This window comes from Camelina sativa, chromosome 16 (genome assembly GCF_030686135.1).
Source record: "Camelina sativa cultivar CO46 ecotype springtype chromosome 16, ASM3068613v1".
NCBI classification, from domain to species: Eukaryota; Viridiplantae; Streptophyta; class Magnoliopsida; order Brassicales; family Brassicaceae; genus Camelina; species Camelina sativa.
This window is the reverse complement of record NC_141895.1, coordinates 29220289-29247814: the sequence shown is the minus strand read 5'-3', so window position 1 is coordinate 29247814 and position 27526 is coordinate 29220289. Positions and strand designations below refer to the sequence as shown.

General features: G+C 34.4%; 3 protein-coding genes, 2 long non-coding RNA genes and 2 pseudogenes across 24 annotated transcripts; 5 read left to right on the top strand and 2 right to left on the bottom strand.

The window, feature by feature from the left end:
* The first annotated feature begins 378 nt into the window (after positions 1-378).
* LOC104754092 (F-box/kelch-repeat protein At3g13680 pseudogene) lies at positions 379-1692 on the top strand (annotated as a pseudogene). The gene has a single exon (XR_015585485.1). The product of XR_015585485.1 is annotated as an F-box/kelch-repeat protein At3g13680 pseudogene (transcript).
* A 681-nt stretch (positions 1693-2373) lies between these two features.
* LOC104754091 (phosphatidylinositol 3-kinase VPS34) lies at positions 2374-7407 on the top strand. 16 transcript variants are annotated; one of them, XM_087490648.1, is made up of 18 exons: positions 2374-2518; positions 2674-2989; positions 3135-3231; positions 3335-3431; positions 3532-3690; positions 3785-3994; positions 4102-4280; positions 4380-4527; positions 4608-4703; positions 4821-4956; positions 5067-5188; positions 5492-5683; positions 5795-5965; positions 6044-6181; positions 6284-6438; positions 6549-6692; positions 6780-6927; positions 7056-7407. In XM_087490648.1, the coding sequence occupies exons 2-18, from the start codon at positions 2878-2880 to the stop codon at positions 7191-7193; spliced, it is 2442 nt and encodes an 813-aa protein (XP_087346774.1). In that variant the 5' UTR covers positions 2374-2518; positions 2674-2877; the 3' UTR covers positions 7194-7407. The 16 variants fall into 16 exon arrangements, 10 of the variants coding, with proteins under 10 accessions (XP_087346774.1, XP_087346777.1, XP_087346773.1 ...); XM_087490651.1 differs by having other exon boundaries at positions 2374-2537; positions 3349-3431; XM_087490647.1 differs by having other exon boundaries at positions 2374-2537.
* A 758-nt stretch (positions 7408-8165) lies between these two features.
* Positions 8166-9471, top strand: LOC147926073 (uncharacterized). Of its 2 annotated transcripts, none has more exons than XR_015584017.1 (3): positions 8166-8422; positions 8732-8906; positions 8987-9471. It is a non-coding gene; the product is annotated as an uncharacterized LOC147926073 (long non-coding RNA). The 2 variants fall into 2 exon arrangements; XR_015584018.1 differs by having other exon boundaries at positions 8166-8642.
* Positions 9472-12111: 2640 nt separating this feature from the next.
* On the top strand, positions 12112-13757 carry LOC104752718 (galactinol synthase 4-like). Its single transcript, XM_010474923.2, has 4 exons — positions 12112-12588; positions 12681-13004; positions 13098-13232; positions 13324-13757. Exons 1-4 carry the CDS (start codon positions 12262-12264, stop codon positions 13540-13542), a joined length of 1005 nt encoding a protein of 334 aa, XP_010473225.1. The 5' UTR covers positions 12112-12261; the 3' UTR covers positions 13543-13757.
* A 174-nt stretch (positions 13758-13931) lies between these two features.
* Positions 13932-17056, bottom strand: LOC104752717 (type 2 DNA topoisomerase 6 subunit B-like; annotated as a pseudogene). The gene is made up of 11 exons (XR_015585290.1): positions 16935-17056; positions 16721-16829; positions 16543-16626; positions 16432-16458; positions 16172-16280; positions 15994-16069; positions 15489-15509; positions 15175-15366; positions 14942-15086; positions 14542-14856; positions 13932-14438 (listed from the first exon to the last, which is right to left on the bottom strand). The product of XR_015585290.1 is annotated as a type 2 DNA topoisomerase 6 subunit B-like (transcript).
* A 2306-nt stretch (positions 17057-19362) lies between these two features.
* Positions 19363-20217, bottom strand: LOC147926072 (uncharacterized). The gene is made up of 2 exons (XR_015583657.1): positions 19895-20217; positions 19363-19781 (listed from the first exon to the last, which is right to left on the bottom strand). It is a non-coding gene; the product is annotated as an uncharacterized LOC147926072 (long non-coding RNA).
* A 4139-nt stretch (positions 20218-24356) lies between these two features.
* LOC104752716 (pantothenate kinase 1) lies at positions 24357-27222 on the top strand. Of its 2 annotated transcripts, XM_087491384.1 has the most exons (10): positions 24357-24691; positions 24811-24972; positions 25063-25109; positions 25214-25330; positions 25840-25959; positions 26057-26151; positions 26234-26327; positions 26406-26537; positions 26625-26737; positions 26831-27222. In XM_087491384.1, the coding sequence occupies exons 1-10, from the start codon at positions 24646-24648 to the stop codon at positions 27057-27059; spliced, it is 1155 nt and encodes a 384-aa protein (XP_087347510.1). In that variant the 5' UTR covers positions 24357-24645; the 3' UTR covers positions 27060-27222. The 2 variants fall into 2 exon arrangements, with proteins under 2 accessions (XP_087347510.1, XP_087347511.1); XM_087491385.1 differs by lacking the exon at positions 25063-25109 and having other exon boundaries at positions 24577-24691; positions 24811-25048; positions 25141-25330.
* The last annotated feature ends 304 nt before the right edge of the window (positions 27223-27526 follow it).

The window sequence follows — 27526 nt, the reverse complement described above, 5'->3', positions numbered from 1 at the left end:
TCGAGTAATCTTCTCCCTACTCGGACTAACGACACAAAGAGCGGTTGCTGCCTATGGGAGGAAATCAAATGCAATCGTACAAGCGGACGGGTGACCAAGCTTTCCATTGGTGGACTGTACCTCAAAGAGAGCTCTCTCCTCAATCTTTCTTTGGTGCATCCCTTTTAAGAAGTTCAAAGCCTCTACTTATCTGCAAGGACTAGGATTTACGATGGTAAAAAAAATAGAATTTGATCTTTGACATTTATCTTAAAATTTTCTATTTACGTTATAATTTGGAGATAAGAAATATGTAAAACAATATATTAGTACTTATAGTTACATAAATATCACAGATCTATTATGCGCCGGTTATGTAATTTTTTTTGTTTTTTTTGGAATGACGACGACGTCGACGAATACGATGTTCGATCTTCCAGAGGAATTGGTAGAGGAGATACTCTCTAGGGTTCCTATGACATCTCTCAGATCAGTGCGATTAAGTTGCAAAAAATGGAACGCTCTCTCCAAAAATCGGATCGTTGGTAAAGCAGCAACGAGTCAGTTTATAGGGTTTATAATGAGGGATTTTAGGGTTTGCGCTTTGAGACTCGATCTCCAAGGAATCCGAAACGACGACGGTGGTGACTTGGGTTATCCATCTATAAAGCAAGTAAGTGTACTTAACCACATCGAGGTATTTCAAACCTTTCACTGTGATGGTTTACTGTTATGCGTCCTCAAGGACTACTCGAGGCTATTGGTATGGAACCCATATCTGGGGCAAAGCAGCTGGATCCAACCCAGAAACGATGTTGACCAATTTGATCATTGGTTTGCTCTTGGGTATGACAAGAGCCGTAACCACAAAATCTTGAGGATGTTTCATTATTATCGATGCAACGAGCTTTTTTCTGGGTCCGAGATCTATGAGTTTAGCTCTAAATCGTGGAGGGTTCTTGTTTTCACTCCCCACGAGGAAATACGGTCTCTCAGCAATCGACATGGCCAGTCTCTGAATGGTAATGCTTACTTTTGTGCTGAAGAGAAGATAATCATGCAAGAAGGAGTGGCAGAGGCTGGAGCCTTTTTGCTTTGTTTTGATTTTACATCAGAGAGATTTGGACCACGTCTGTCTCTGCCGTTTCACGCTTCTGATGAAGACGCTCTGAATATATATTGTGTCAGAGACGAGCAGCTTGCTGTGTTACATGAACCTTGGGATATAATGGAGATTTGGGTTACGAATAAGACTGATCACGGTCAAGTGTCGTGGAGCAAGTTCTTGGAAGTGGACAAGACGGATCTGTTCACTGGCCATTCGCTATACCCTTGTTTTCGGAGCTTTTTCATTGATGAGGAGGAGAGAGTCGCTGTTTTTTTCCATGTTGTTGGAGATGTATCGACCGGGAATTTTTGGTACCAAACAGCTCACATCATTGGACAAGATGGATACTTCAAACCTGTGAAGATTGAACAAGTTAAGAGATATGCGCTCCCACTTGTGTGCTCCTCTTATGTTCCAAGTTTAGTGAAGATAGATTGAGTAGCCCATTTGTACACATTAATACAAATTTGTCGTCTACTTGGATAATCTTTAGTTATAATCATAAGCTGCAATTTACAAGGGCTTGTTGATATTCTTATCTGTTTTAGGATTGTGGTTCTCTAAAAAACCTAAATAGACAAAAAATCTTATTTATCTTTTCAAATTCTCCAAAGTGATATGTTTTGATATGATTGCATTTGGATGTTGGATTTTCTCTGATTTTCCATTAACGTTGGTATATATATATATATATATATATATATATATATATCGTCATATGGCCATGTTGTATATCATGTTATCATTACTTGTTTACCAAGATTCTTGTTTGCAGGTTATAAAAGCCTAAAGAAATTAAGAAACCTAAAGATCCTTGATCTCTCTCTTCAAATAAATTCAACAATAGCATATCACTTACAACTTTTTTTTCTTTCTTTTCTTCGGGATAACAACATGAATGGCCATTTTCCTGCGAAAGGTGTGATACCATTTATAACTAGAATGACATTGTATAGCTAAATTGATTCGGTTTATAGTCTCGTGATAATATACCGGTTCGGTTTGGTTCGATCGGTTATTTGGTTACCGGTTTGTATATATTAGTTTTGTTTGGTTAATTTCAATATAATTTATGTTAGTTAGTTATGGTTACTTCTTCAACTAACCAAACCGAAACCGAACCGAAAAAAACCAAACCGAACCGAACCAAAAATTTCTAAAATATCCAAATAATTATTATATTACTATATCTAAACTAACCGAAACCGAATACAACCGAACCGAAACCGAACGGTTAACCAAATGTCGAAACCTATTAATAACTTTCAAGAAGCATGTAATGATGTGGAAACAGATAAATCCCTGATCGACAGGGTGTCTTTTTATTGGAATTTTTTGTTGCAGCCTATGTGACTATATATACTGCTTGGGATACCAGCATCGCTCTCAATTGATTCTCCCTCGAGCAGAGCTTGGTTCTACATCATTGATGTTTGTTTTCGTCCACAAGGCAAAAAAATTATTTATGATATATTATGTGCTAGTTTGTTGTTGTATTCTCAAACATTAAACACTTCTAAAATTCTAAACTGTATTTTACTGCAATTTTTTTTTTTAGTAAAATAATTTTTATTTATGTTTTACAGCCAAAGTTACCCTCTGAGCCGTCTACGTTAAGCAGACTAGGGACATTAAGAACGAAGGCTTTAGTCGGTCGTGTACTCCTCTCGACGACTCGAATTTTCCCAAGATTTCAAATTCTCCAAATCCAAATTGATGATCCCACTCTTCCACAGATATTGAAAAGCCCTAATTTTTTTGTTGATCCTTAAGAAACAAAAAAATCGCAGATGGGTGCGAGCGAATTTCGTTTCTTCCTCTCCTGCGATATCAATTCGCCCGTCACTTTTCGTATCGAGAAGCTTGATGGTAACCTCCCCGTCAACAAATCTACTGATTCGGGTAAACGAATTTTGAATTTGAATTTGAATCTGATTCTCTTCTAATTTGGTTGATTGGTGTGTGGGAATTTTAGAATCTTGCGTTAGGAGAAGACCCAAAATTTGCAAATGGGTTTAGTTCTTGAGATGAGTTTGTGTGTTTTTAGGAGTTGTCACAGTCGCAGAGGAGAAAAAACCAGAGCTTTACATTGAGTGTGCATTGTCTATTGATGGAGCTCCTTTTGGCCTTCCTATGAGAACAAGGTTTTTTTTTTTTCTTTCTGGTTAGATGATGTTGATGACTCTTGTCCGAAGTGCTCTATTGTGTTTTTTTTCTTTTCATACTAGCTCTCTTCTTAATTCCCAGATTGAAAACTACAGGACCACCATACTGCTGGAACGAACTCATTACTCTAAGTTCTAAATATCGGGACTTGACTGCTCATTCACAACTTGCTATCACTGTAAACAAATCTCTGCCTTCATTGCTTGTTTTTATGGTGGTACCTTCTTGTTTTCGTCTTCTTTTTTTATGCTTATCACAAAAGTTTCTGTTCATATCAGGTATGGGATGTTTCGTGTGGTAAAACTGAGGGACTGATTGGTGGGGCAACAGTCCTTCTTTTTAATAGTAAAGGGCAAATGAAATCAGGAAAGCAGAAGCTCAGGCTCTGGCAGGGGAAAGAAGCGGATGGTTCATTTCCAACCTCTACTCCTGGAAAGGTTTCTGATACATTTCAAGTCTAGATGTATAATCCGAAATATTTGTTCTTGATGACGACTTCCTTTTTCTTGGGTTTTTTTTTCATACTTTTAGGTTCCACGGCATGAGCGTGGGGAGCTGGAGCGTTTGGAGAAGCTCATGAATAAGTATGAGAGGGGGCAGATCAAAAGCATTGATTGGCTGGATCGACTTATGTTGAAATCCTTGGATAAGATCAAGGAACAGGAAAGCTCCAAACATGGAAGCTCACATCTGTTCGTGGTTATTGATTTCTGTAGTTTTGAGCATCGAGTCGTATTTCAGGTGCAATATTTACTGCGATTATTTCTGTCTGAAGGATATTTGAGTATGCGTGTTTTGCAATAGTGAAATGACCAGTGGATTTATGTCGATCTGCTTTTGATTTCAAGGAGTCTGGAGCCAATTTGTTCATAACTGCCCCAATTGGTTCAACAAACGAATTTGTTACCGTCTGGGATACAGAACTGGGAAAGACTAATCCTTCAGAGAACAAGCAACTAAAGCTGGCAAGGAGCTTGGATCGTGGCATAATTGACAGGGATCTCAAGCCAAGCAATATCGAGCGGAAGTAAGTATCTTCAGAGAAACAGTTTCCTGAAATATAGTCATAAAATTATAATCTCATGGGTAGGTGATTTCTTCTTTTGTTTGCCCCTATTGTCTAAAGATCCATACAAAGAGTTCTGAAATATCCGCCAACAAGGACACTGAGTGGAGATGAAAGACAACTTCTTTGGAAGTTTCGTTTCTCTCTAATGTCTGAAAAGAGAGCTCTAACAAAATTTCTTCGGTGTGTGGAGTGGAGTGATGTTCAGGTAAGTGTACATCTTTTGCTTGGAGATCTATTTTCATGGTTCTTATTTTTTCAAGTTGCATGAGCTTCCGATGTTGGCAGGAAGCAAAGCAAGCAGTTCAACTGATGTACAAATGGGAAATGATAGATGTATGTGATGCTTTGGAGCTATTGTCTCCTCTATTTGAGAGTGAAGAGGTACTACGAGTGCCCAATTTTACTTGTATTTTGGTCTTCTAATCGTCTACTCGTTCTACCTGCTGTCGTCCTGGTATATTGAAATATAGGCTAATCTCTCACTACACATACTGATAGGTTCGAGCTTATGCTGTTAGTGTATTGGAAAGAGCTGATGATGAAGAGCTTCAGTGTTACTTGCTTCAACTTGTTCAGGCTCTCCGTTTTGAACGCTCTGATAGATCTTGCCTTTCTCAATTTCTTGTCCAACGGGGTATGTGCTGAACATCTAGACATGAAATTATGTTGAATTTTCTGTTTAAAACCGGTTTATATATTGGTTAATTGACTGTTTGTTTTCCGCTATTTTCTTCAAATTTCTAGCATTACAGAATGTTGAGTTGGCCAGTTTTCTCCGTTGGTATGTCGCTGTGGAACTTCATGACCATGTCTATGCCAAGCGATTTTACAGCACATATGAGTTACTCGAGGAGAACATGATCAAGGTGTGGACATAATATTTATTTTTCTTTCCTTCTCCCCTCTATTTCACTTAAGATAAGATGAATACTTAATGGATCTTACTCCTGACTCAGTTTTCTTCGTAATAATGTGAGATCAAGCCTTTTGAACTTGGGATGTGGGTTATGGTTAGCAGTGTCAGGTTTCCCAGTGAATAGAATACGCTAGTCCTGACTTTTAGTTAGAGGAGTAGTGGTGCTCAAACTACATATGTATGGTTGTGCAGCTACAGCATATCATGTGAGATCTGTTTAGCTGCTTGAGAATGATATTTGCTTTAATGTCAGCTGCCGCCTGGGGATAACGGAGAAGATGGATACAAATTGTGGCAAAGTTTGGTGCGTCAAACAGAAGTGACTGCTCAGTTATGTTCCATTACACGAGAAGTGAGAAATGTTCGTGGAAATACCCAGAAAAAAATTGAGAAGCTCAGGCAGCTTTTAGGTGGACTCCTTAGCGAACTCACCTACTTTGAAGAGGTACTTTCACTATGGTTTTAACTGGTAACTAATGCTTTTAAAAGTGATGCTTATCCAAGAATGTCTGTGTCGAAATGTCTACTAACCTTTTTGTATTTGGTTTTCCTCCAGCCTATTCGATCACCACTTACCCCTAGTGTTATCATAAAGGGGATTGTGGCAGGAGAATCAACACTCTTTAAAAGTCAAATGCATCCTCTGCGCCTTACTTTCCGAACAGAAGATGAAGGAAGTTGCAAAATTATATTTAAGAAGGGAGATGATCTCCGGCAAGACCAACTGGTAAATCTAGGTTCATTGTATCATATTATTATCTAGTTGTTTTGTTCACACTGATTTTTTGAATTATTTCCTCCATAGGTTGTGCAGATGGTTTGGCTCATGGATAGACTGCTTAAGCTAGAAAATCTTGATCTGTGCCTAACGCCCTATAAGGTGTTAGCAACTGGACACGACGAAGGAATGTTGGAATTCATACCATCCCGTTCTTTGGCTCAGGTACAGGATCTGAACTCATTGCCCGCTGGTCTCCCTCTCTTATAATTTTGAGAGTATATAATCTCGTTATCCTAAGAGATATATATGCGTTTGCATGTACAGATTCTCTCAGAGCACCGCAGCATAACAAGTTATCTGCAGAAGTTTCATCCTGATGAGCATGCGCCTTTCGGGATAACAGCCACTTGTCTTGATACATTTATAAAAAGCTGTGCTGGCTATTCTGTGATTACATATATACTTGGGATTGGAGACAGGTAGGGTGCAAAGCATTTTCTAGTGGATGTATTCGAGGAGTTTCTCCAATTTTCTTGCTTTATAAATCTAACTTTGAATCCAATTGTGATGGCCTGATTTTGATATGTAGACACCTGGACAACCTCCTCCTTACAGATGATGGTCGTCTTTTCCACGTTGATTTTGCTTTCATTCTCGGTAGAGATCCTAAACCATTCCCTCCACCTATGAAACTCTGCAAAGAGATGGTGGAAGCCATGGGCGGAGCAGAGAGGTACCAAGAGATAACATAATTTCATGTTTATTTTGCTCTGAGAATTGCAACATGAGACTTGAAATATTGGTTATTATTATGTTGCAGCCAATACTACACAAGGTTCAAATCCTACTGTTGTGAAGCATACAATATTCTCCGGAAATCGAGCAACCTTATCCTGAATCTGTTTCACCTCATGGCGGGTTCTACTATCCCTGATATAGCTTCAGACCCGGAAAAGGGCATTCTCAAAGTAAGTTTCTTTCACTATCACTCTCTACCTAAACTAAACTAAACGAAAACCCACCATTCTGCTCACAAATAGATTGGCTCTTGCTTTATCCTTTATCGTTCTCGTAAATGCTGACATTTTTTATACAGCTACAAGAAAAGTTTAGGCTTGATATGGACGACGAAGCATGCATCCACTTCTTTCAAGACCTGATAAATGAAAGTGTAAGCGCGTTGTTCCCACAAATGGTTGAAACTATACACAGATGGGCTCAATACTGGCGTTGAAACCAACAGAGTTTAACTTCTACCGTGTTAACACATCAAAAATTTGTAGATGCATTTACTTTCCTCACGTGAATACACCAGAAGGTTTGATTTCTGTTCTTTGCTTTTACACCCACTTTTAAAACTGTATCTGTAAATAATCTCTCGTTAACCTTGAAACTTAATGCTTGGACATCTTTCGATAATTATGAAACGGCCCCAGATATTTTGGATATCGCGAATTTGCTCCGACGTCTTTTCCTAATTATTAAATTTTCCCACATCTTTCAGTAATTACGAAATTTCCCCACATCTTTCGATACTTACGGAATTGCCTCATATCTTTCGGTAGTTGATAGTCACAAACAAAATGCATGCTTACTTGTATATTGGAATTGATTCGTTTTCTCGTTTATTCTTGATCTAAAAATTTGTGGATATAACGAAACGATTGATACATATAGAGCTTTTGTTGTTGAATTTTCAATGTAGAGACAGCTGAATACAAAAACCATATTAAGTGGTTGATGCTCTAGTTTATCCCTCATTTGGTGTAGATCTGCTATGCAATACACTCTAAACTACGCTCATATCTAGATGAAAAACAGGTTTCATTTAAAAGTTGTATAGCTAGTTTTAGCAAAATAGGGGTTTCACAATCTACATATCTCTACATTACTAAAATTATAAAAGTACAAGTCAAACTCTTATGTTTAATTTTTCTAAGAGCATGTGCATCGGCGTGTATTTGATGCGTCATTCAGTAAAAAAAATTAAAATTTAAATAGAAATGAGATAATTATCAAAGATACGTTCCTTCAAATGGGACGTATTTTTCTCCGTCCTTCATTACACGTGCCAGCCTTTGCGTTGTTTGTGTGTTTGGGTAGGGGGACTCCAAAAAATCGAAACTTTCTCGTTCATTTGTTTTCTCTCCGAAGGGAGAAGAATTGGTTTGTGCTCTGTTTTGATAAACGAATTTGATTTTGACAGAGTGAGGCAGAGAGAGACAGAGAGAAAGAGAGAGAGAGATGGATTTGATTGCGGGAGAGAGCTCGAAGAAGGTCTTGAGGAAACATGGATTCAGGTCGCTGAAACTGATGAGTGTGGACATGGAACAAGAACTCGGTAACGAGTCTGAGCCTTTTTGGTGCTGATTATGGAAGACTCGATAATGGTCTCGTCTACTATGTTCGTCAAAACTCAAAACCAAGGATGAGGGCTGCTCTTGTTCTCGCCGTTAAAGTCGGGTTAGCTCTTCTTCTTCGATTTTGACGACATTTGAATTTGATTTGTTTCTTCATTGATGAATTGAATTTACTGTTTATTGAGTTTTTCTCGCTGAGTTTTAGGGTTCTCTCTTTTGTTCTGAGTCGAATTGTTGATTTATTTGATCACTATCTATGAATTGTTTGTCCCCGTTGATAAGCCTGAATTGTTATCTCCATTTTAGCAGAGTTCAGTTCCGAGGTAATGTCTCACTTTGTCGCATCCATTTCCATTTGTTTCATTGTTTTTGGTCTGTCTGAAATCTGTTTCATTGTTTTTGGTTTGTTTAGATTCGAGTCTCGAAGGAAGATTTGGACAAAGAAAGAGGGGCTGTTATGGAAGAATACTGATGGAATCGAAATGCTACTGGAAGGATGCAAGATACCGAGGGAATATGAAGATGTATACGAAGAAGGAGAAGAAGTCGATCCTGAAGATCTCAAATACGTTAACGAGATCAAACGGGTTTGTGATTCCCTTTGCAGATTTAGCTGAGTGAAATTGTAGATAGTTGAAATCAGAATTAATTGTGTGTGTGTGATTAGGTATTGGAGCTTCTCAGGAGGAATAGAGATATGATCTTCAGTGAGGAAAGCTGCAAAGCTACCTTTTGATACTATTGCCTCGTCAATCTTGTATACCTGAAGAAACATGCCATACTCTTTGGATCAAGTTCCTTAGGCAACAAGTGCAAAAAACAGAGTTTGAATTTGGGAGACTAAAAACCATGGGACAGCAATGCTCATACTAAAAATAAGAAACTTTCAAAATAATAATATTAAATTTGGAGGACCAAAATCCATGGGACACCAATGCCCATGGTCTAAGTTCATCTCCGTTAAAGAGGTTTTGCTGATAGTGTCATTATCGGAGACAAACCAACCCTCACCTTGTATGACTTTTATCGCGATTTGTTCATTGTAAACGTCTTAATTAGGTAGTCTACATTTTGGTATTGAGTTTTATGGTTATAATAAAACTGAAAGAATAATTGTTTTATATACATTTTTTACGTGATGCACCAATAAAATGGTAAGAAGCCATACCCTAAACGCGTGTAATACGTGATACCAATGTGTAGGGTTCTAAATTACTATTTTACGTTATAATTTTTTTAATTGAAGGATGTCGATAGGTAGACAACAAAGTTCCAATTATTTAACCATATATTAAAGAGAATTTTCCAATTAAAATTCATGTTGGATTGTATATATTGTATATATCAAGGTCATGACCGAATCAGGCACTAAGTGTTTGATGTTGTAAGCAAAGGAGTCTCTCGATGCTTTTTTAGACACGTAAACAAATTACAATTTTTCCTTTCAATTCTTTGTTGTTGAAATTGTAAAATATTTGAATGGTCTCGCTATCTTTTTGCATTTTTGTTTTTTTATCTTTGACGGCAGAATGGTGTTTCTATCTTTTTAATCTTGGATAAAATTCCCTATATATTATTCGGGAAATTAATGTCTTCATAAAATGTGTTGAGAATAGGGTAAAACAATTATTCGGTCGGTTAGAGTGCTTCACAACAATCAACAAATTCTCGACGGTGGTCACAAACTCACAACCACTTTCACAACCTTTAATTGAAAACTTGGCCTTTACATCATATGAGCATGCCACATGCTCTGAACGTATCATGCTCATATATATATATATATATATATATATGCCATTTTACTTACTTTCTAAAGCCACGTACGTGCTCTCACGTCTCATGCTCTTACACCATTTTAGTCCAAATGCTCTCCTAGTCCTACGTACACTCTTTTTGTTATTTTTTTCAGGCCCTCATGCTATATATGGGCTTTCATGCCTCAGACTCTTGATCCTTTCAAGCTCTCTCACGCCATTGTCTTAAACGTCATAAAGCTCTTATCTCGCCTACATATATATTTTCTTCTCTTTTGCAATGGATCGTAGATTTTACCCACAGTCCCACACCAATATTACTTTTTGATATTTTATTTTATCTTATATATAATTACAAAATCTAAATAGTGATATGTTTATTTTATCTTATCCTACTATGATACAAAATCAAATCTAAAATAGCTACGTGACAGACAGCCATACGTTTGAGGTTATAAAATAAAATAAATAGGAAAGCCAACCGACATATAAAATACTAGTAGTCTAATAGAAAAGAAAGACTTACCAATCCGACAAGTGCGTTATATAAATAGCATTATAATTGTGGAATTTGGGCACATTGTTTTCATTTGTTGATAAAAAGATAGAAAGGTTACCTAATAATAATATACTGAGATCGATGCAACGCTTTTGTTTGTTTTTGACTTAGAGAAGAAGACTACGCAGTCTTCTTAATATTTTTTTGGCTAAAAACCAATCAAAATTATATATAAAAAATCATAAAATTATATATATATGTATATATTCTGAAATATTTAATTTAAACAATTTACCAAAATAAAAATATTAGAATTTTAGTCAAGTAACAATTTTCACATTTTTGTTATGTAATGAAATAACACATTCTGCAATTGTACTAAATATTTAAGGTTTATCACTTTTGCATGTTCGTATTGAATTATCATTTTGCCATTTCGTACATGAAACGAAATATGTATGTATGGATATGCGTACCATGTACATACATTATGAACAATATTAAGTTTTTTATCCATAGCTACTTATAATTAGTTTAGTAATCATATGTTTGCTAAGTTGAATAACTAAACAAAATAACCGGAAAATCGATTATAGACTATCTAAAAAACCATCTAACCGCACCTTAACACCGTTTATTAATAAAGAAATTAATTTCTCATAATAATTAAACTTAATTGCCAAATTCTACATTTGCCTTGACACATTCGTGCCACCTTGGAATTGGAGGTATACTAATACCTTCCACGTACGACTACGAGTACTCATGTCGTCTTCCAAATTTATTAATCAGAAATTCATTTAAATACCAATAAAAAAGTTTTTTTTTCAAAAATACCACATTTTAGTTTTTTTTCTAAAATTACCACAAACACAAAAAAAAAAAAAAAATAAAGATATAAATTTTGTTTTTTTAGGTTTGGGTTGACACATTTAGTTTTAGAATATAGTTTTTAAGGGTAGAGTTTAATATTTAGAATTTAGGAATTAGTTTTTAATATTAGAACTTTAATTCAATTATGTGGTATTTTTGGAAAAAATTACATTTTAATGGTATTTTTGGAAAAAAAACTAAATTGTGGTATTTTTGGAAAAAAAAACTAAATTGTGGTATTTTTGAAATAAAAACTTATTTTAGTGGTATTTATGACAATTGTCCTTTATTATATTAATAACTTTTTGAATATGTCTTTTCGTTACAATAGTTTTTAAAAAAATTTGAAAACGATTTTCACAAAATTTTTATATAACTTCGTTTTCACATTAACTTTTTATAATTTCTTTTGAATTTTACTTAAACTAATATTTGAGCTTTGATTTCATCAACCCCACGATTAATTATAAAAAAATGGCAAATACAAGAAAGGTTAAAAGTTTTATATCTGAAAGATTTCAGTTTCTGTAATTAAAAGTTATAAAAATGCAACTAGCTGAAAACACTATTAAAAAAAAAAAAAAAACAGAGTAATCCATTAATTTGTTCCGGATTTACCCTTCGTGCTACTTCTATTTAATCAAGCCTTTCATGTAATTTACTCAAAAGCCAAAGTAACCAAACTAAAAGTTTTACATATCCCCAGAGGAAAAAAAAAAAAAACAGTTCTTTTTCTTTTACTTCTGAAACACTTAAGAGAGCTTTCCTAAAGTATCCTCTTAGCCCATCCTAATACTTTTTCTTTTGCCCAAAATGGCCCCTGAGATTCCCGTAAACTCGGCCTATGTATCCGAAAAGGCGTATCAAGCACCTCCAACGAGAGCTTATGTGACGTTTTTGGCAGGAAATGGAGACTACGTGAAGGGAGTGGTGGGATTAGCAAAGGGTTTGCGTAAGGTCAAAAGTTCTTATCCTCTTGTTGTTGCTATGCTGCCTGATGTGCCTGAGGAACATAGAGAGATATTGAGGTCTCAAGGCTGCGTTGTGCGTGAGATCGAGCCTGTTCACCCTCCAGACAACCAAGTCGAGTTTGCCATGGCATATTACGTTCTCAACTACTCAAAACTTCGTATTTGGAACGTAAGTATCTCGATTCTTCACAAAACTTAGCTATGATGTGATATAGTCAAAGTTCTTTGTGGTTTTCTCTTACCTTTGAAGACTTCTTGCAGTTTGAAGAGTACAGCAAGATGATATACCTTGATGCCGATATCCAAGTCTTTGACAATATCGATAACCTCTTCGATTTGCCTGATGGGTACTTTCATGCCGTGATGGACTGTTTCTGTGAGAAAACATGGAGCCACTCGCTGCAGTATTCCATCGGGTATTGTCAACAGTGCCCGGAGAAGGTCACATGGCCGGAAGATATGGAATCTCCTCCTCCACCTCTGTATTTCAACGCCGGTATGTTTGTGTTTGAGCCTAGTCTTTTGACTTATGAGAGTCTCCTTCAGACCCTGGAGATCACACCACCTTCACCTTTTGCAGAACAGGTGAGTTACATTAGTGCATCGGTTTTTTAATGCTTCAAATAAAAAACAAGACCTGATTTTGATGATATTTTATTTGTGACTTTGATTGGACAGGATTTTCTCAATATGTTCTTTGAGAAAGTTTACAAACCGATCCCTCTGGTATACAATCTGGTTCTGGCTATGCTTTGGCGTCACCCTGAGAACGTGGAGCTTGAGAAGGTCAAGGTTGTTCATTACTGTGCAGCTGTAAGTAGTTCTCTCTTTGTTCACAAATCCGAGCCGGTTTAGCTTATTTCTGAAACTTGATATCTTTCATGTTGATGGTGAATAATAATAGGGATCCAAGCCATGGAGGTACACTGGAGAAGAAACTAACATGGACAGAGAAGACATCAAGATGTTAGTTGATAAATGGTGGGATGTATATAATGATGAAACTCTCGATTTCACATCAAAAATCCCTGCAGATGTGGAAGAAACCGTTACAAAATCGAGCATCCTAGCTTCGGTACTCGAACCGGAAATTACCTTCTTTCCTGCACCTTCCGCTGCTTGAGATGTCTTGCAGGAAAGGGCACAAACTAGACTTGGTTTGTTCCTCTATCTATTTTCGTTTGATACACGTAAACATAGTTTGAATTAGTATAAAAGAAGATAAGGAAACCTTGGTGAACTGGATCACAGTTCTTAGCTGCCCTTTCTCGACCCGAGAGGTTTTCAATTTGTGTGTAAGGTGTTAAACTACTAATGAAATAAGTATTTGTAACGCTATATTTGTGTACAGACAACACTACAAATGTTCAATTTGTTAAGCCTAGTAATTACAAGGGTGACCTATTGACTATTCCTGCATCAATGCCTGACTTTTGAACTGCATAAAGCTTGGTTCTAGTTTCCGTGAAATGTTCTCGATCCGAACATAAATTGAAAACATAAAGATCAGTAAGGGATGTAAATAAGTGTTATTGGCTTTGGACAAACTATCTCAAGAACATAACAAGTTGCAGATTCTTAAACAGATCATGTAAGGTTTCTATGAACAGCTCTTCTCAAAACCATGAGAATTCGTAGCCATGGCTGAAGCTAATTAATAGCAGACGCAATTTCACACATCGACTAACTAGTATCTATCCGTTGTCAGAAGCAGATGTATCATTCCAGTGAGTTAGAGTAATACTCACCTTCTACTTCCTCCTCTTCAAAGTATGATGTCTCCGAATCGCCATCAAAAAACAGGAAAGGAGCAGCTTCTTGGTCTTTCTGAGGTTTCCTCTCATTCATTCCTATAACCGTAACGATCTTTCTCTGGATACAGTCTTCAACAGCCTTACGTTCAACTTCTTGAGGCTGAAAGCCAAGAACCGATAAGCAATCTCCTTGGAAGTCTAAGTCAGTAGAGGAGAATATTAGGCCTGCTATTGATCTTGCAAGGTCAGGGACATAGCTGCAAATCTAAGAAAGACAAACACCAACAACAAAAAAAATCTTTGGTCAAACCTGTGGAAATTTAAGAGATTGACACTAACAGTTCAAAAGAGATTGACCGATAGAGCACCTTACGAGCATGTGAGCTTAGAAGAAAACCCTCATGTTTAGCCTTCAAATCATCCAATGCGTTTTTAATTCCCTTTTTCACAAGATTTATACCAGGTCCATTCTTCTGTCTTGTTGCATGTTGATTGTGATACCAATGGAGGGCGATTTCTATTTGCACAAATGAAGGAAAATTTTCCCATTCGATAAACACATGTCCATCTTGATCATTCACATTCGCCAGGATCAAACCGTAACTTTTCCAGTCCATCTTTTTCAGTGCACTCAAAGCAAAATGTGGAACAGGGGAAGGTGAGAAGTTGTCAAAGTATAAAACCTGGGGAAATTCATCATTTAAGATCAGCCAATCGTACATTACATCTTATTATGAGCTACTGTATTAGTTTGAGACTTAAGCAAACCTTTGTTTTGCCGTCGCATGATCTGCTGCAATGCTGAGTTGTCTCTAGCAAGTCACTTATCACAATCACCATTTCCACCGTCCCTCCAACTCTCTTATGTTTGTCTTCATGGCATACTGTTCCACTTCCAACTTTTAGATGCTCTCTGAAAGTAAAATATACCCAGATTTTTCAAACACTTCAGCTATGTATTAAGTGTGCCAGAAACAAGAATAGTGTTACATATTATATACCTATCAGAGAAGCTATGGTCACACATTGTATCCAAACAGTTCCCATGCTACATAGTCCTCAAGACCAAACTTCAACCGTTCAAGATTGGAGGCAGTAAAGCATGGAGTTTTCTCAGCGTTCACTGCAAAGACGTATTGAGTTTGAGAACCAGGAGAAGCCCCTTGGTTAACCATCAGATCCATTGTGACATTCTGAGAGGAAGAATGAACCAGCTTTTTAGTTCCATGATTTGTAAGTCTGTACCTAAATTATCATGTGTACGGAAAATAAATTCTAGATAAAACTGTCGGCAAAGGGAGAAACGTGAACTTACAGGTATATGCAGAACAAGCATCTGCAAGATTACAGGGAACATATATCATTACAGGACACCTTATGTAATCGTGAGGGAACTAAACTTGACGAAACTGACTACACTCAAGTAATAGTGTCAGGAGGCTGACAGTACCAATTTAAAAGATATACGAGATCATCAATTTCCAAAGCTCTGCAGGATAGATCTAACCACTAAACAAGCTTTGGTAATTCATGACACCGAGTCATTGCTTGACCTAACTAAAAATAATAATTTTAACAACTGGTTAACTAAAGAGCGACGCTCAAAGACTTCAAACATAAACTGTCATCCCAAAATGACCATATGCCATTGGAATTTTTCTCCCTTAAATAGGGGATATGTATGCTCTTTATCTTTGGTTCTATAACAAGTTGTCAGCAGTATTTTTGAGATGTCATGTCTATGGTCACACTAACTACCAGTAAGCATACTTAAGTGCAGTTGAAATCAGTATTTAAAAGATAAGAAGAGAAAGGAAGACCTTTTGAAAGAAGCCAAGTATCGGGGCCACAAGAACATCCATACTCCCAAAAACACTCAAGGATACTTCCGTCCCACTGAAAACAACACAAACCGAGAATATACAAACAAGTCAAGACACTCACAACGGCTTAAAAATCAGTAAACAAAAAAGAATCTAGATTAAGGAATCTACACACCTAAACTTTACACCATTCTTAGACTGAGAAGGTTGCCTTTTAAGTCTCTTGTTTGATATATACTCATCAAGATTTATATGATAATAGTATACCTCATCATCAGTAAAACCTACACTTCCCAACAAGCACATGGGGGAACACATAAGAGAAAGAACAATAAACAAGTTCCACAGTGGTTCAACATGTTTCCCCTTATTGAACTTATAATAGGCAAAATCTAAAGGCCATAAGCAGAATCAATCAGAGTGACCAAAACTTACAAGTAGTCTTGACAGAGAGTAACCCATCTGCATCACATAAAAGCCACAGTAGTCAGAATCGCTTTAAACTTAAAGAGAATTTGCATTAAATCAAATCAAATCAATACAGACCCCAAATCTTCAGTCCATTGAACTCTCTAGGACACCTCAGATCCTGAAACTGCTCCACTTTGCATCCAATTCCCGTATCCGCAACTATACAGAAGCATCAAATCGATAGATATCGAAACCAATTTAGCATCAATCGAGAGCGAACCCAGAATCGGAAAACAAAATCAGTGAAAATTACTCGAAATAGACGTAATCGGAGGATCCGTATCAGTAGATTGATCAAGAAGAACTGATAATCTACAGAGATCTTCTGATAAACGGCATCTTTGAAAAGCAGACGAGACCAACTGCGCAAATCAATCAAGTTAATCGAAACCCTATCAAAAACTTGAGAACGGAAAATTTTCAGAGAGGGGGTGAAACGGAGGTGAAGAGATCGATGGCTGACTTACTTGTAGAAGAAGCTTCGGAGCCACAGCGGTGATCTCCATGGCCATGTCCTCCTCCTTCGCTTCCGATATTATTGTCCCGCCTATCCCCCCCCCCCCCCCCCCCCCAAATTTTGAAATCCAATTCCTCCAAAGTCCAAAGTGGAGTCAAATTAAATCAATTATTTTTGGACAAAATAATAATTCATAATAATTTGATTTTTGGGCTAAATAACTTAAAACTAGAGGTGTCAAACGGACCGGTCCGCGTCCATTTGGACCGTCTGCAGCGGGCAATTTCTATTTTTTTATCGTAATATGCCGGTCTGCTAAACCTGCGGACATAAAAGTTATATCCAAACCCGTTCCGCTAAGCCCAGCGGGTTAGCGGATTGGCCCACGGGCCTAAATAATATATTAAAAATAAAATAAAATTAATAAAAAAATATCAAAATGAAGTAAAAATAATAAATAATAATTTAAAAAACAATTTTAAATAAAATCAATGTTTATATTAATATTTTATAGATGTTTTAATTTTTTTAGATTAAATTATTTGTGTTACCACGTACTTTTAAAAGATATATATTTAAAATTATATAAAAATAGTTATGTATCTATACTAAATATTTATTTTATTTAATATTTGAAGACCACGGACCGACCCGCAAGCCCGCGGGTATAATCCGCTAAAACCCGCAATCCGTTTGGGCTAGGCCCGCAAGGCCCGCTTTTTAACGGGTTTAATATTTAGTATCCATGCCCGCCCTGCTGAAGTACTATTTGGGTTAGGCCCGCGGACATAGAGCCCACTTGACACCTCTAGTTAAAACAAAATCTATTTTGACTCCAAAAAAAAATAACTAATTATTTTTTTTTGTTTTTTTCTTATAAAATGAGTAGTAAAATAATATTATTTGAGAGAAAAATAAAAGTGTGACATGAAGTCAATTGAATGGTAGAAATCAAATAAACATTGTCATCCACCTCATCTGTATATATGATAAAATCAAACATTGTTATATATGATACATTAACCTAATATAATGTAGATACATGTCATTCACAAATGGATGTAGATTGTGAATATGTAATTAACGTATCGAAGTATCCCATGATATACTATGACATTTGGCTAGATGAGTCAAATCTAAGTATCTAAAACATTTTAGAAATAATATATAATTTCTTATATCATGATTATTATTATTTTAATTCTTAAATATAACTTGCCTTTTATTTTCAAAAATAGTTTGACATGTGTAACCATCTATATAACATTAATCTATATATATAAAGGAACAACACCACTTCTGCGACCGAACCCACCAGAGTTCGACTCCACTAAGTCGTGTTACCCTGCGTAGTAGAGATTGGTCTTGTTGATTTAATGATGACAAAAAAAAATTAATTACTTAACTCAATTTAAAAGTTTTAATCTAAAACAAATATATTGTAATGGTCACATTTTATTTTGGTAAAACTATGAAAAATAATTTGGAAAAGATAATCCATCTAAAAAAATAAAATCAATGGTCAGAAAATATAGAAAAAAATGAAAATCTAAAAAAAAAATCAATTTTAGTGTGAACATGTTTTTTTATTGAACGGATATTCATTGTCAGGTTTAAACGTTTCCCCATTTAGACATTATTGACTTGGTCGAAATTCTATTATGGCAGATGATGCATTTGGACAACCCCATTGTAGCGACATAACACTAAAATTGTTCATCAAACTTTGTATATTAATGTGGGATATCAATATGTTTAAATGTCTCTATAATTAGGTCAACAATCGACATTCAACATTAGAACTTTTAAAAAGATGTTTTCATAGGATATGATTATAGAATAAACTCTACTAAGGATAAAAAGTCAGAAGATTAACGACAATATTGTTTACTTTTCCAGTGAGGTTCTTAAGTCATTTTTTGTTATCATGTGATATATTGTTGATTTGTCAGAAAAAAAATATTTCGACACTAGACAATATATGACATATATATAGATTAGTAAAATAAGTACAGTCTTTATACAAATTTATCTTTTAATTTTGAAATAATTATATTTATATTCAATAATTCTTATTAAGAAAAAATTTAAATAAAATCTCACGCAAATAGATATAACAAAATAAATATTATCTTCAACAATATATCACTTAGTAAAGTAAGTTTAGTGTTTATATAGATTTATATTCAAAAGTTTGAATAATTATATTTGAGCTCAACTACTTATACTGATTTAAAAAAATAAATTAAAATCCCGCGCGTGCACGGGTCTAAATTCTAGTGTTTTTATAGATGTTTGTTAGTACAATTTTAACGAACTTCATCGAAATTTCAACATATGCAATTAACTCAAAAGGTTCAATCTAACGTAACAATGAAAAATGAGATGGAAGAAAAGTTTGAAGAATGGAGAGGGAGAGAGACCATTCCTGGCAAACATGGTGGGATTAGAGCTGCTTATATTGCTTGTGGTAATTTAAAAATTTCTCGAAACGCAATAAAAACTTTTTTTTTAACAATATAGTAATGCTTTAAATTAGAGAGTTAATATATGTGTTTTGGTGATTGATTTAGTTGTGGGGCAAATGGAGAACATGGTGTCCATAGCTATTGGAAACAACATTGTCGTATATTTTATGGAATCAATGCATTACTCTCCAGCCGAAGCAGCGAACATGGTGACCAATTTTATTGGAACATCACATTTGGTTACTCTCTTTGATGGTTTCGTGGCCGATTCGTTCCTCACTCGCTCCACCACTTTCATTCTCTTCTGTTCTATTGAAATCTTGGTAATATATATATATATATATATATATATATATATATATATATATATATATTTAAACTCCATTAATCTGAAAACGAAACAAACCAATCAACTTAAAGTTTAATCCTTTGATATAGGGTTTGATTGTGTCGACACTCCAAGCTCATAACCCTAATCTAAAACCTGAGGGAAATAAAATACCTTCAACTCTTCAATCAATGATTTTCTTCACGGACTTTATGCGATCTCAAACCGAAAGACCCTGCAAATTTGGAAGCAAAGTTTTCGAAATCAACAATTATAGTTTCAGGCTTCAGCAACCTCATAACCACTTTTACACTCTCCTGATGCACCTTCTGCCGCTTGAGAAATCTGATACACTAGTACACAAGAATGTGTCTCTGAAGCAAGCTTTAGGTGTGTTTTGATTCTCAGTTTGTACTAGCTTTTAAGCTTGTGTGTGTGGGGGGCATCGTGGATTTAACCAACCTAATCCTAACTCAGTCCAACGATTATGTTCTTAATATTGAATTGTGAAATTGGTTTCTTCTATAAACTAGTCACATGTTATCATCAAATGCCCCGACCATCCCAACCAATGTTCTTACTGGCCCTATCTGCAAGATCGAAATGCAAGTAAATGTATGGTTTATGACAGTGACTGGTATTACAAGTGGTCGACAAATGCTTCCATATCTAAATAAGACAAGACATAGTACAAGCACTTAGTTCCATATCTTCTCAGTACGACATCTCTTATCAGCAAATGCGGTGGAAGTTGAAGTCAAATGGAAGCATTAATTTAGTGCTGTCTGCTGATATTGTATTTTCATTTTACGACAATTTAACTGGTAAACTTCACGAGTTTGACATTCAAAAGTGAATTATTATTATTATTATTTTTTGTAGAAGATTTTTTTTTTTTTAATCTCAAGATTTTCTTGCCATCTCCAATCTCAAGACTCACAGTTCCATATGTATCTATAACTTTTTCAAGACACCAAAGACACCTCTAACTTCATTTAATTACACGTACAGAAGATGAGTTATTAACAAAAAAAATGTTTTTCCTATGCTTCGAAACAAGGAAAATTCTGGTCTTACCATTGCGATTACTGTTTCTAATTACTTTTCTTCTTTTAATAATACTTTCATTTCATTTCATACCTTAAACCAAGATACATGTTACGTTGTTGTAACCTGTACCTTCTACCAGAGCGGGTCAAGTTTTGAAGAATCCCAAACTACGTCACTAATTCCGTCTCTCCTAGAAGCCTTGAACCTTGACCCGCTCCTTGGTTTCGTGATAACGGTTCAAGTCTGCTTCTAGTGATGACTTTGATCTCTTCAATTAAAACATGAGATCGGAGGCCGTGATGAAGCGTTATGTTTTTAATTACTTATGTACTTTTTTTTTTTTTGTTATACCGTTTTGTAATTAAATCCAATTAAAAAAAAACACACACAATTGTTGTATTATGAGAGAGCGTATCTTCTACTTTCAAATTCTAAAACAAAACACCTCTTTCTAAGAGGGAGGTATTCAACTTGATATTTTGAAAGATTCTAAAGTATTCTTAAAATCATTTGTTATTCAATTCATGATTTTAAAAAATCTTTTAAAATCCTATGTTATTCAACTTGAAATTTATGTAAAATCATTTAAAATAATCTAAAATCTCTTGTTATTCAATCACTGATTTATAAAACTTACTTAAAATCTAATGTTATTCAAAATATCACAATTTTTTAAAAAATAGTATTTTGAATGATTCTGCAAGACTTTTTTTGGTTTTTTAGTTGACAAATATGAGTAACAAAATACTACCTTTTGAGGTAGGATTTTAAAGGATTTAAAAAAAAAAAAAGTCGATGAAATATCAATTCCGACGACAGCTCTAATCTCCACCGATCAGCAGTCACCTCCTGAAGCTTCGTATCTTCCTGTGAATTAAACCACCATCTCTGTTCAGTAAGCTCTCTCTCTTGTCCCTCTTAGAGGGAGGTATTCAACTTGATATTTTGAAAGATTCTAAAGTATTCTTAAAATCATTTGTTATTCAATTCATGATTTTAAAAAATCTTTTAAAATCCTATGTTATTCAACTTGAAATTTATGTAAAATCATTTAAAATAATCTAAAATCTCTTGTTATTCAATCACTGATTTATAAAACTTACTTAAAATCTAATGTTATTCAAAATATCACAATTTTTTTAAAAATAGTATTTTGAATGATTCTGCAAGACTTTTTTTGGTTTTTTAGTTGACAAATATGAGTAACAAAATACTACCTTTTGAGGTAGGATTTTAAAGGATTTAAAAAAAAAAAAAAGTCGATGAAATATCAATTCCGACGACAGCTCTAATCTCCACCGATCAGCAGTCACCTCCTGAAGCTTCGTATCTTCCTGTGAATTAAACCACCATCTCTTGTCCCTCTTAATTTGAATCTCAAGGTTCAGTTTTAACTAGAATACCTCAGCTCGTTTTGTTTTTTGGACTGCAATTTGCCTCTGTGTCTGCGCAAAGTGTACCTCATCGTCGTAAAAGTATATCGGATCATGGTAAATTAATGGGCTGTTCTTTTTAGAATCCATATATGTTACAACAGGAACATAATTAGCTTTTGATCATTAGATATCAAACAAAACGAATCATGATAATGAAAAGAACAAAAAAAGAAGTGGAATGCAATATGTTCGTGGCTTACAAATTTCTACAGAAAGTCACACCACAATGGAAAACTCAGATCTTTTTGGTTTAGGTTTTTCTTCCTCTCTTCTTCATCTCACTTAAAGCTTTTTTTTCTTTGTTGCAGGTTTTAATTAGAAACTCACATCTCAACAATCAAATATGTTATTATGGGATCATCTTGACCAGATTTTAATTGCAGGTTTTAATTAGACTCTCTGAGCATAATTTTTTTTTTTGGCATATAATTTTCTTTCTTTATATTGTAAAATATTTAAAAATCACCCAAAGTTTACTCATAGAATATCATAGAATCTCATAGAATCATATTTCATTTCTTTTTTTAGAAAATAGAAAAACTCTAAAACACAATCAAATCTCCTAAAAATCTTCTAAATCTTTCAAAATTCTAAAATATTAAAATCCTACAAAATCTTTAAAATATCAAATTGAATACCTCCCTCTAAGTAAAAAGGAAATAAATAAAGGGAGAAAAACTAGATTGACCCAAATTAAGAGGTTAATTACTAAAATAACTCATAAAATGTGAGAGTTAGATGAGTTATTTTTTTGTCTAAAATACCCTTTTTGCTTTGTTAGAAAAAAAATAAAGTCAAATTTACCATTCCAGAATTTTTAATAAAAAAATTAAAATATTTTCAAAAGTCTGTCGGACTAGTTGTGACAGATTTATTTGTGTATGACAGATTTATTTTTGCACAACCGATTTATTTTTGTATGACAGACTTATTTTGGACGACAGATTTTTTAACTACAGTTACGACAGATTTATAATTGAAGACATATTTTTTTTTTTACGATAGATTTATTTATAAAGACACCACAGAATTTCACAATATATGACAGATTTGATATAATGTCTCACAGATTTATTTTCCACAGTTATTTCAGATTTATTTTCATGATTAAAAATCTGTCATGTTTTTTAACAGAAAAATAATTACTAGGTTGACCTCTAGTGATAACAGATTTGTTTTAAGTTACGACAGAGTTTTTAATTTAACCAAAAATCTGTCGTTTGATAACAGATTTATAACATTTTTAAAAAATTGCTAAAATGACCTATGTGAATACCATACGTTATGGCATATTTGTTTACGTTATGACAGTTTTTTTGTTTGCTTCCAAAAATCTGGTGTTTGATAACCGATTTATTTGATGTAAAATGTAAATACAGTGACAACAAATTTATTTTAAATTATATTTTTTTCAGTCATGTTTTTATTTAATATATTTTTTTATAAATCATATTATGAATCATATTTTTTAACTCATAATTTTAAAGCATATTTTATACATTTTAATTTTCCTAAATCATATTTACAAAATTAACATCATATTAAAAATCATATTTTTATATATCACATTATATTTTCATAAATTTTATTTTAATATTTTTTATATACATTATTTTTTAGTTATAATTTTATACATTATATTTTTATAAAACTTATTTAAACTGTATAATCTTAAACTTCATATTTTTAAATCATATCTTTATATACAATATTTTTATAAAACTTAATTAAACTGTATTAAACTTCATATTTTTAAATCATATATTTATATACAATATTTTTATAAACAATTTTTTGAATATTATTTTTATACATTATATTTTAAATCATATTTTATTTTCATAAATTATATTTAAAAAATAAACATCATATTTTTAAATCATTTTATATTTTAAATTAATCATATTTTTAAATCAAAATATTAAATACTATAACTTTTGGTTTTTCGTTTTTTCAAAAAAAAAAATTAGAAAAAAAAATCTATATGGGTTTTTAGTCTTTTATGTAAAAATTGTGTCATTCTAGTTATTGGATAGGATGGAGTGTTAATCTAGTAATTAATTGCCAAATTTGTGTTAGATATATTTTCACTAAAATAAAATATGTTTTATCCAATCCTGAAAAGACCAAATGACAAGTGAGCAGAAATCGTCTATCGTAAAATAAATAAATGAGAAAATTTCTAGAAATTGACGCAATCAAATCAATTGGGACAACCAAACAAACAGTTGCTCCATGGAGAAGAAAAAACAAGTCAGCCATGGTTGGAAGACAAAAGTTGATAGATAGATAGGTTTAGATCTAAAGTAGTTGATCGTTGAAAAAATTATATATTTCAATTTAAACGTTGAAAAAAAGGAGCTCTAAAAACGAATCCAAACAAACAAAAAAAAAAAGAGAATCTTGCAATCAAAAAAAAAAAAAAAAAAAAAAACCGCCATGGATCCTCCGACTCAAATCTCTCATTTGGCTCTCGACATCGGAGGTAACCCCCAAAAAATTGGCTTTTTTTTTTTTTTTTTTGCTTTGTTTCGATTCTAGATTTGTTCGTTTTTGGGTTCGTCTCGAATTAACCGGAATTGATTGGTGGGGGGTTTTTGGTAGGGACTCTGGTCAAGCTTGTGTATTTCTCTGCAAATGGAAGCGAAGAAGAGTCTCGTAATGGTTGCTCTGTTGTCAAAGGAAGACTTTGTTTCGCTAAGTTTGAGACCAGAAAGATTGATGATTGTTTAGAGTTTATTCGATTCAATATCCTTCAACACTCTGGTAAAGTTTGAATCTTTTATGATCTCAACCTCTAATTCCTGGAGTTGTGAGTTCATTGATTATTTCACTGACAGAGGTAAATTTATTCAGGTGTTCAGCATCAGAATAGTGCAGTCCATTATTATCTATCTGTTAAGGTAACAAAGCTGATCATCGTTATGTTTGCAGTGGGGATTTCCGTTTGTTGTAGTTGATTTATGTGTGTGTGGTCTTGCTAATTGGTATGCTATTATTCCAAAAGGCCACAGGTGGTGGGGCGTTTAAGTTTGCTGATCTCTTTAAGGAGAAACTCGGCATTCTTTTTGATAAGGAAGATGAGATGCATTCTCTTGTTGGGGGTGTTAACTTTCTCTTAAAGGTTGGTTCTTTTTTTTTTTTTTTTTTGTTACGATCACCATCTTCTCTTCATTTTACTCCTGACATTCACCTAAATGAGGTTCCCCATCTGTTGTATATGTATGATGTGTCTGCTTTTCTTGTTTTTCTTCCTTGTTAACACACTTGAGTAACACTGCACTCTGAAGATTCTAGGCCATAAACTTATTTATCTGTCTGCTACTTCTAATTTGTGTGAAGTTGTAAATTGTGTTTTCCTGATAGAGATTAGTCTCTTGGTCTTAGTAGTGTCCTAGATTAATTTCTAGAAGACTGCAACGATAGCTACATTACCATTTAGGACACCAATCTGTAGTTGTGCTTTAATGCGGTGTGCTGCTTGAGGTCTTCTATGAGATAGCTTCCTCAATGCATTAAAGACATCTGTGGCAGAATAGTTTTTGAAAAACTTCTTGTTATTGCCATTTTACGTCGCTACTATAATCCATAAAAGAATATATTACATAACAAAAAATTCTTGCATGATTGCAGACAGTTCCAAGAGAAGCTTTTACCTACTTGGATGGCCAGAAGGACTTTGTCGAGATCGACCATAATGATCTGTATCCATATCTACTTGTTAATATAGGCTCTGGGGTTAGCATGATCAAGGTCATTATGGGTTTGGTTTCTCTGATCAGTGATCACTTTGATTCTGTTTGCAACTACTTCTCAGCGGTGTTGCTTACTCAAACTCGTTCTTCTGTAGGTCGATGGGGATGGAAAGTATGAGCGGATAAGTGGAACAAGCCTTGGTGGAGGCACATTTTTAGGTCTTGGAAAGCTTCTAACAAAATGCAAGAGGTGTGACTTCTTAGTTAACTCTATTCATGTAACGTTGTTTCCTCCTTGCCTGAGTAAACTATTAATATCTCTTTAAGTTCAGTTTTGATGAGCTGCTCGAGTTAAGTCACCATGGAAATAACAGAGTAATTGACATGCTTGTTGGGGATATCTACGGTGGAACAGATTACTCAAAGGTAAATTGATTAATCTTGGTTTTGCTAAAGTTATAGATTTGACAATATGTATAATCCAAACCTTGTCTTTTTTTGTAGATTGGTCTGTCCTCAACAGCTATTGCTTCCAGCTTTGGGAAAGCAATTTCTGATGGCAAAGAACTTGAAGATTACCAGCCAGAAGATGTTGCAAGATCCCTTCTTAGAATGATATCAAATAATATCGGTCAGGTCAGTTCCTCTGAACATCTCAATGTCATAATACACATCACTTGAAGCTGATGTTTTGGATTGTAACATTCACTACTTTCTCTCCAGATTGCGTATTTGAATGCTCTCAGATTCGGTCTTAAGCGTATTTTCTTTGGTGGATTTTTCATCCGTGGGCTAGAGTACACCATGGACACAATATCAGTTGCTGTTCACTTTTGGTAAATCCAAAACCTCAACAAACTACTTGATCAATCCCTCCATATCTAAGCTCATGTATGTCCACAAATCTTCGTGAAATTGTCTCATTTCAGGTCGAGGGGAGAGGCAAAAGCAATGTTTTTACGACATGAAGGGTTTCTTGGAGCATTAGGAGCATTCACGAGCTACGAAACTCATAGTAATAACGATTCAAAGCCGCAACATCATACTGTGCAAAGAGCAATTCTCAACTGTTCAGGTGATGATAGCTTTCGGCACATCCCAGTAACGTCTAATTTAAATGATAGCGAAACCATAGAATGCAGCATCAGTTTAGTTTAGTTACCACCTCCCGGTGTATTGTTATCAAATTCAGTGTAGAAATATGTTAATTAAACTGTTTGGATCAAGAGCTGTACTCATTAGTAGTATATTTGTTGAATATGTAAGACGCATTTATGCAAACATGATTCACTTATTAATTAATGTTCATGTATGTCCCCAATGTAACTTGTACTATATAGTTTTATAAAGAAGAATCAAATACACAGAGCTTGCTTTTAAGCCTTGGTTAAGTTCGGTTCAATGTATGTATTGTGTGCATTTCTGTAAGTTTTGGTTTACTGAATCTTATGTATGCAACAACTTTTTATCCAATCATGAGGATTCAGAAATAGCAGAGAAACTAACACAATTTCTTGATTAAATTACACCCCTAAAAGGCTAAAACCGAATTTATAAGATAAAAAAATTCATCTATGTAAAATTCATATTAAACCGAGAAACTAAACAAAAATCAAAACCAAAGC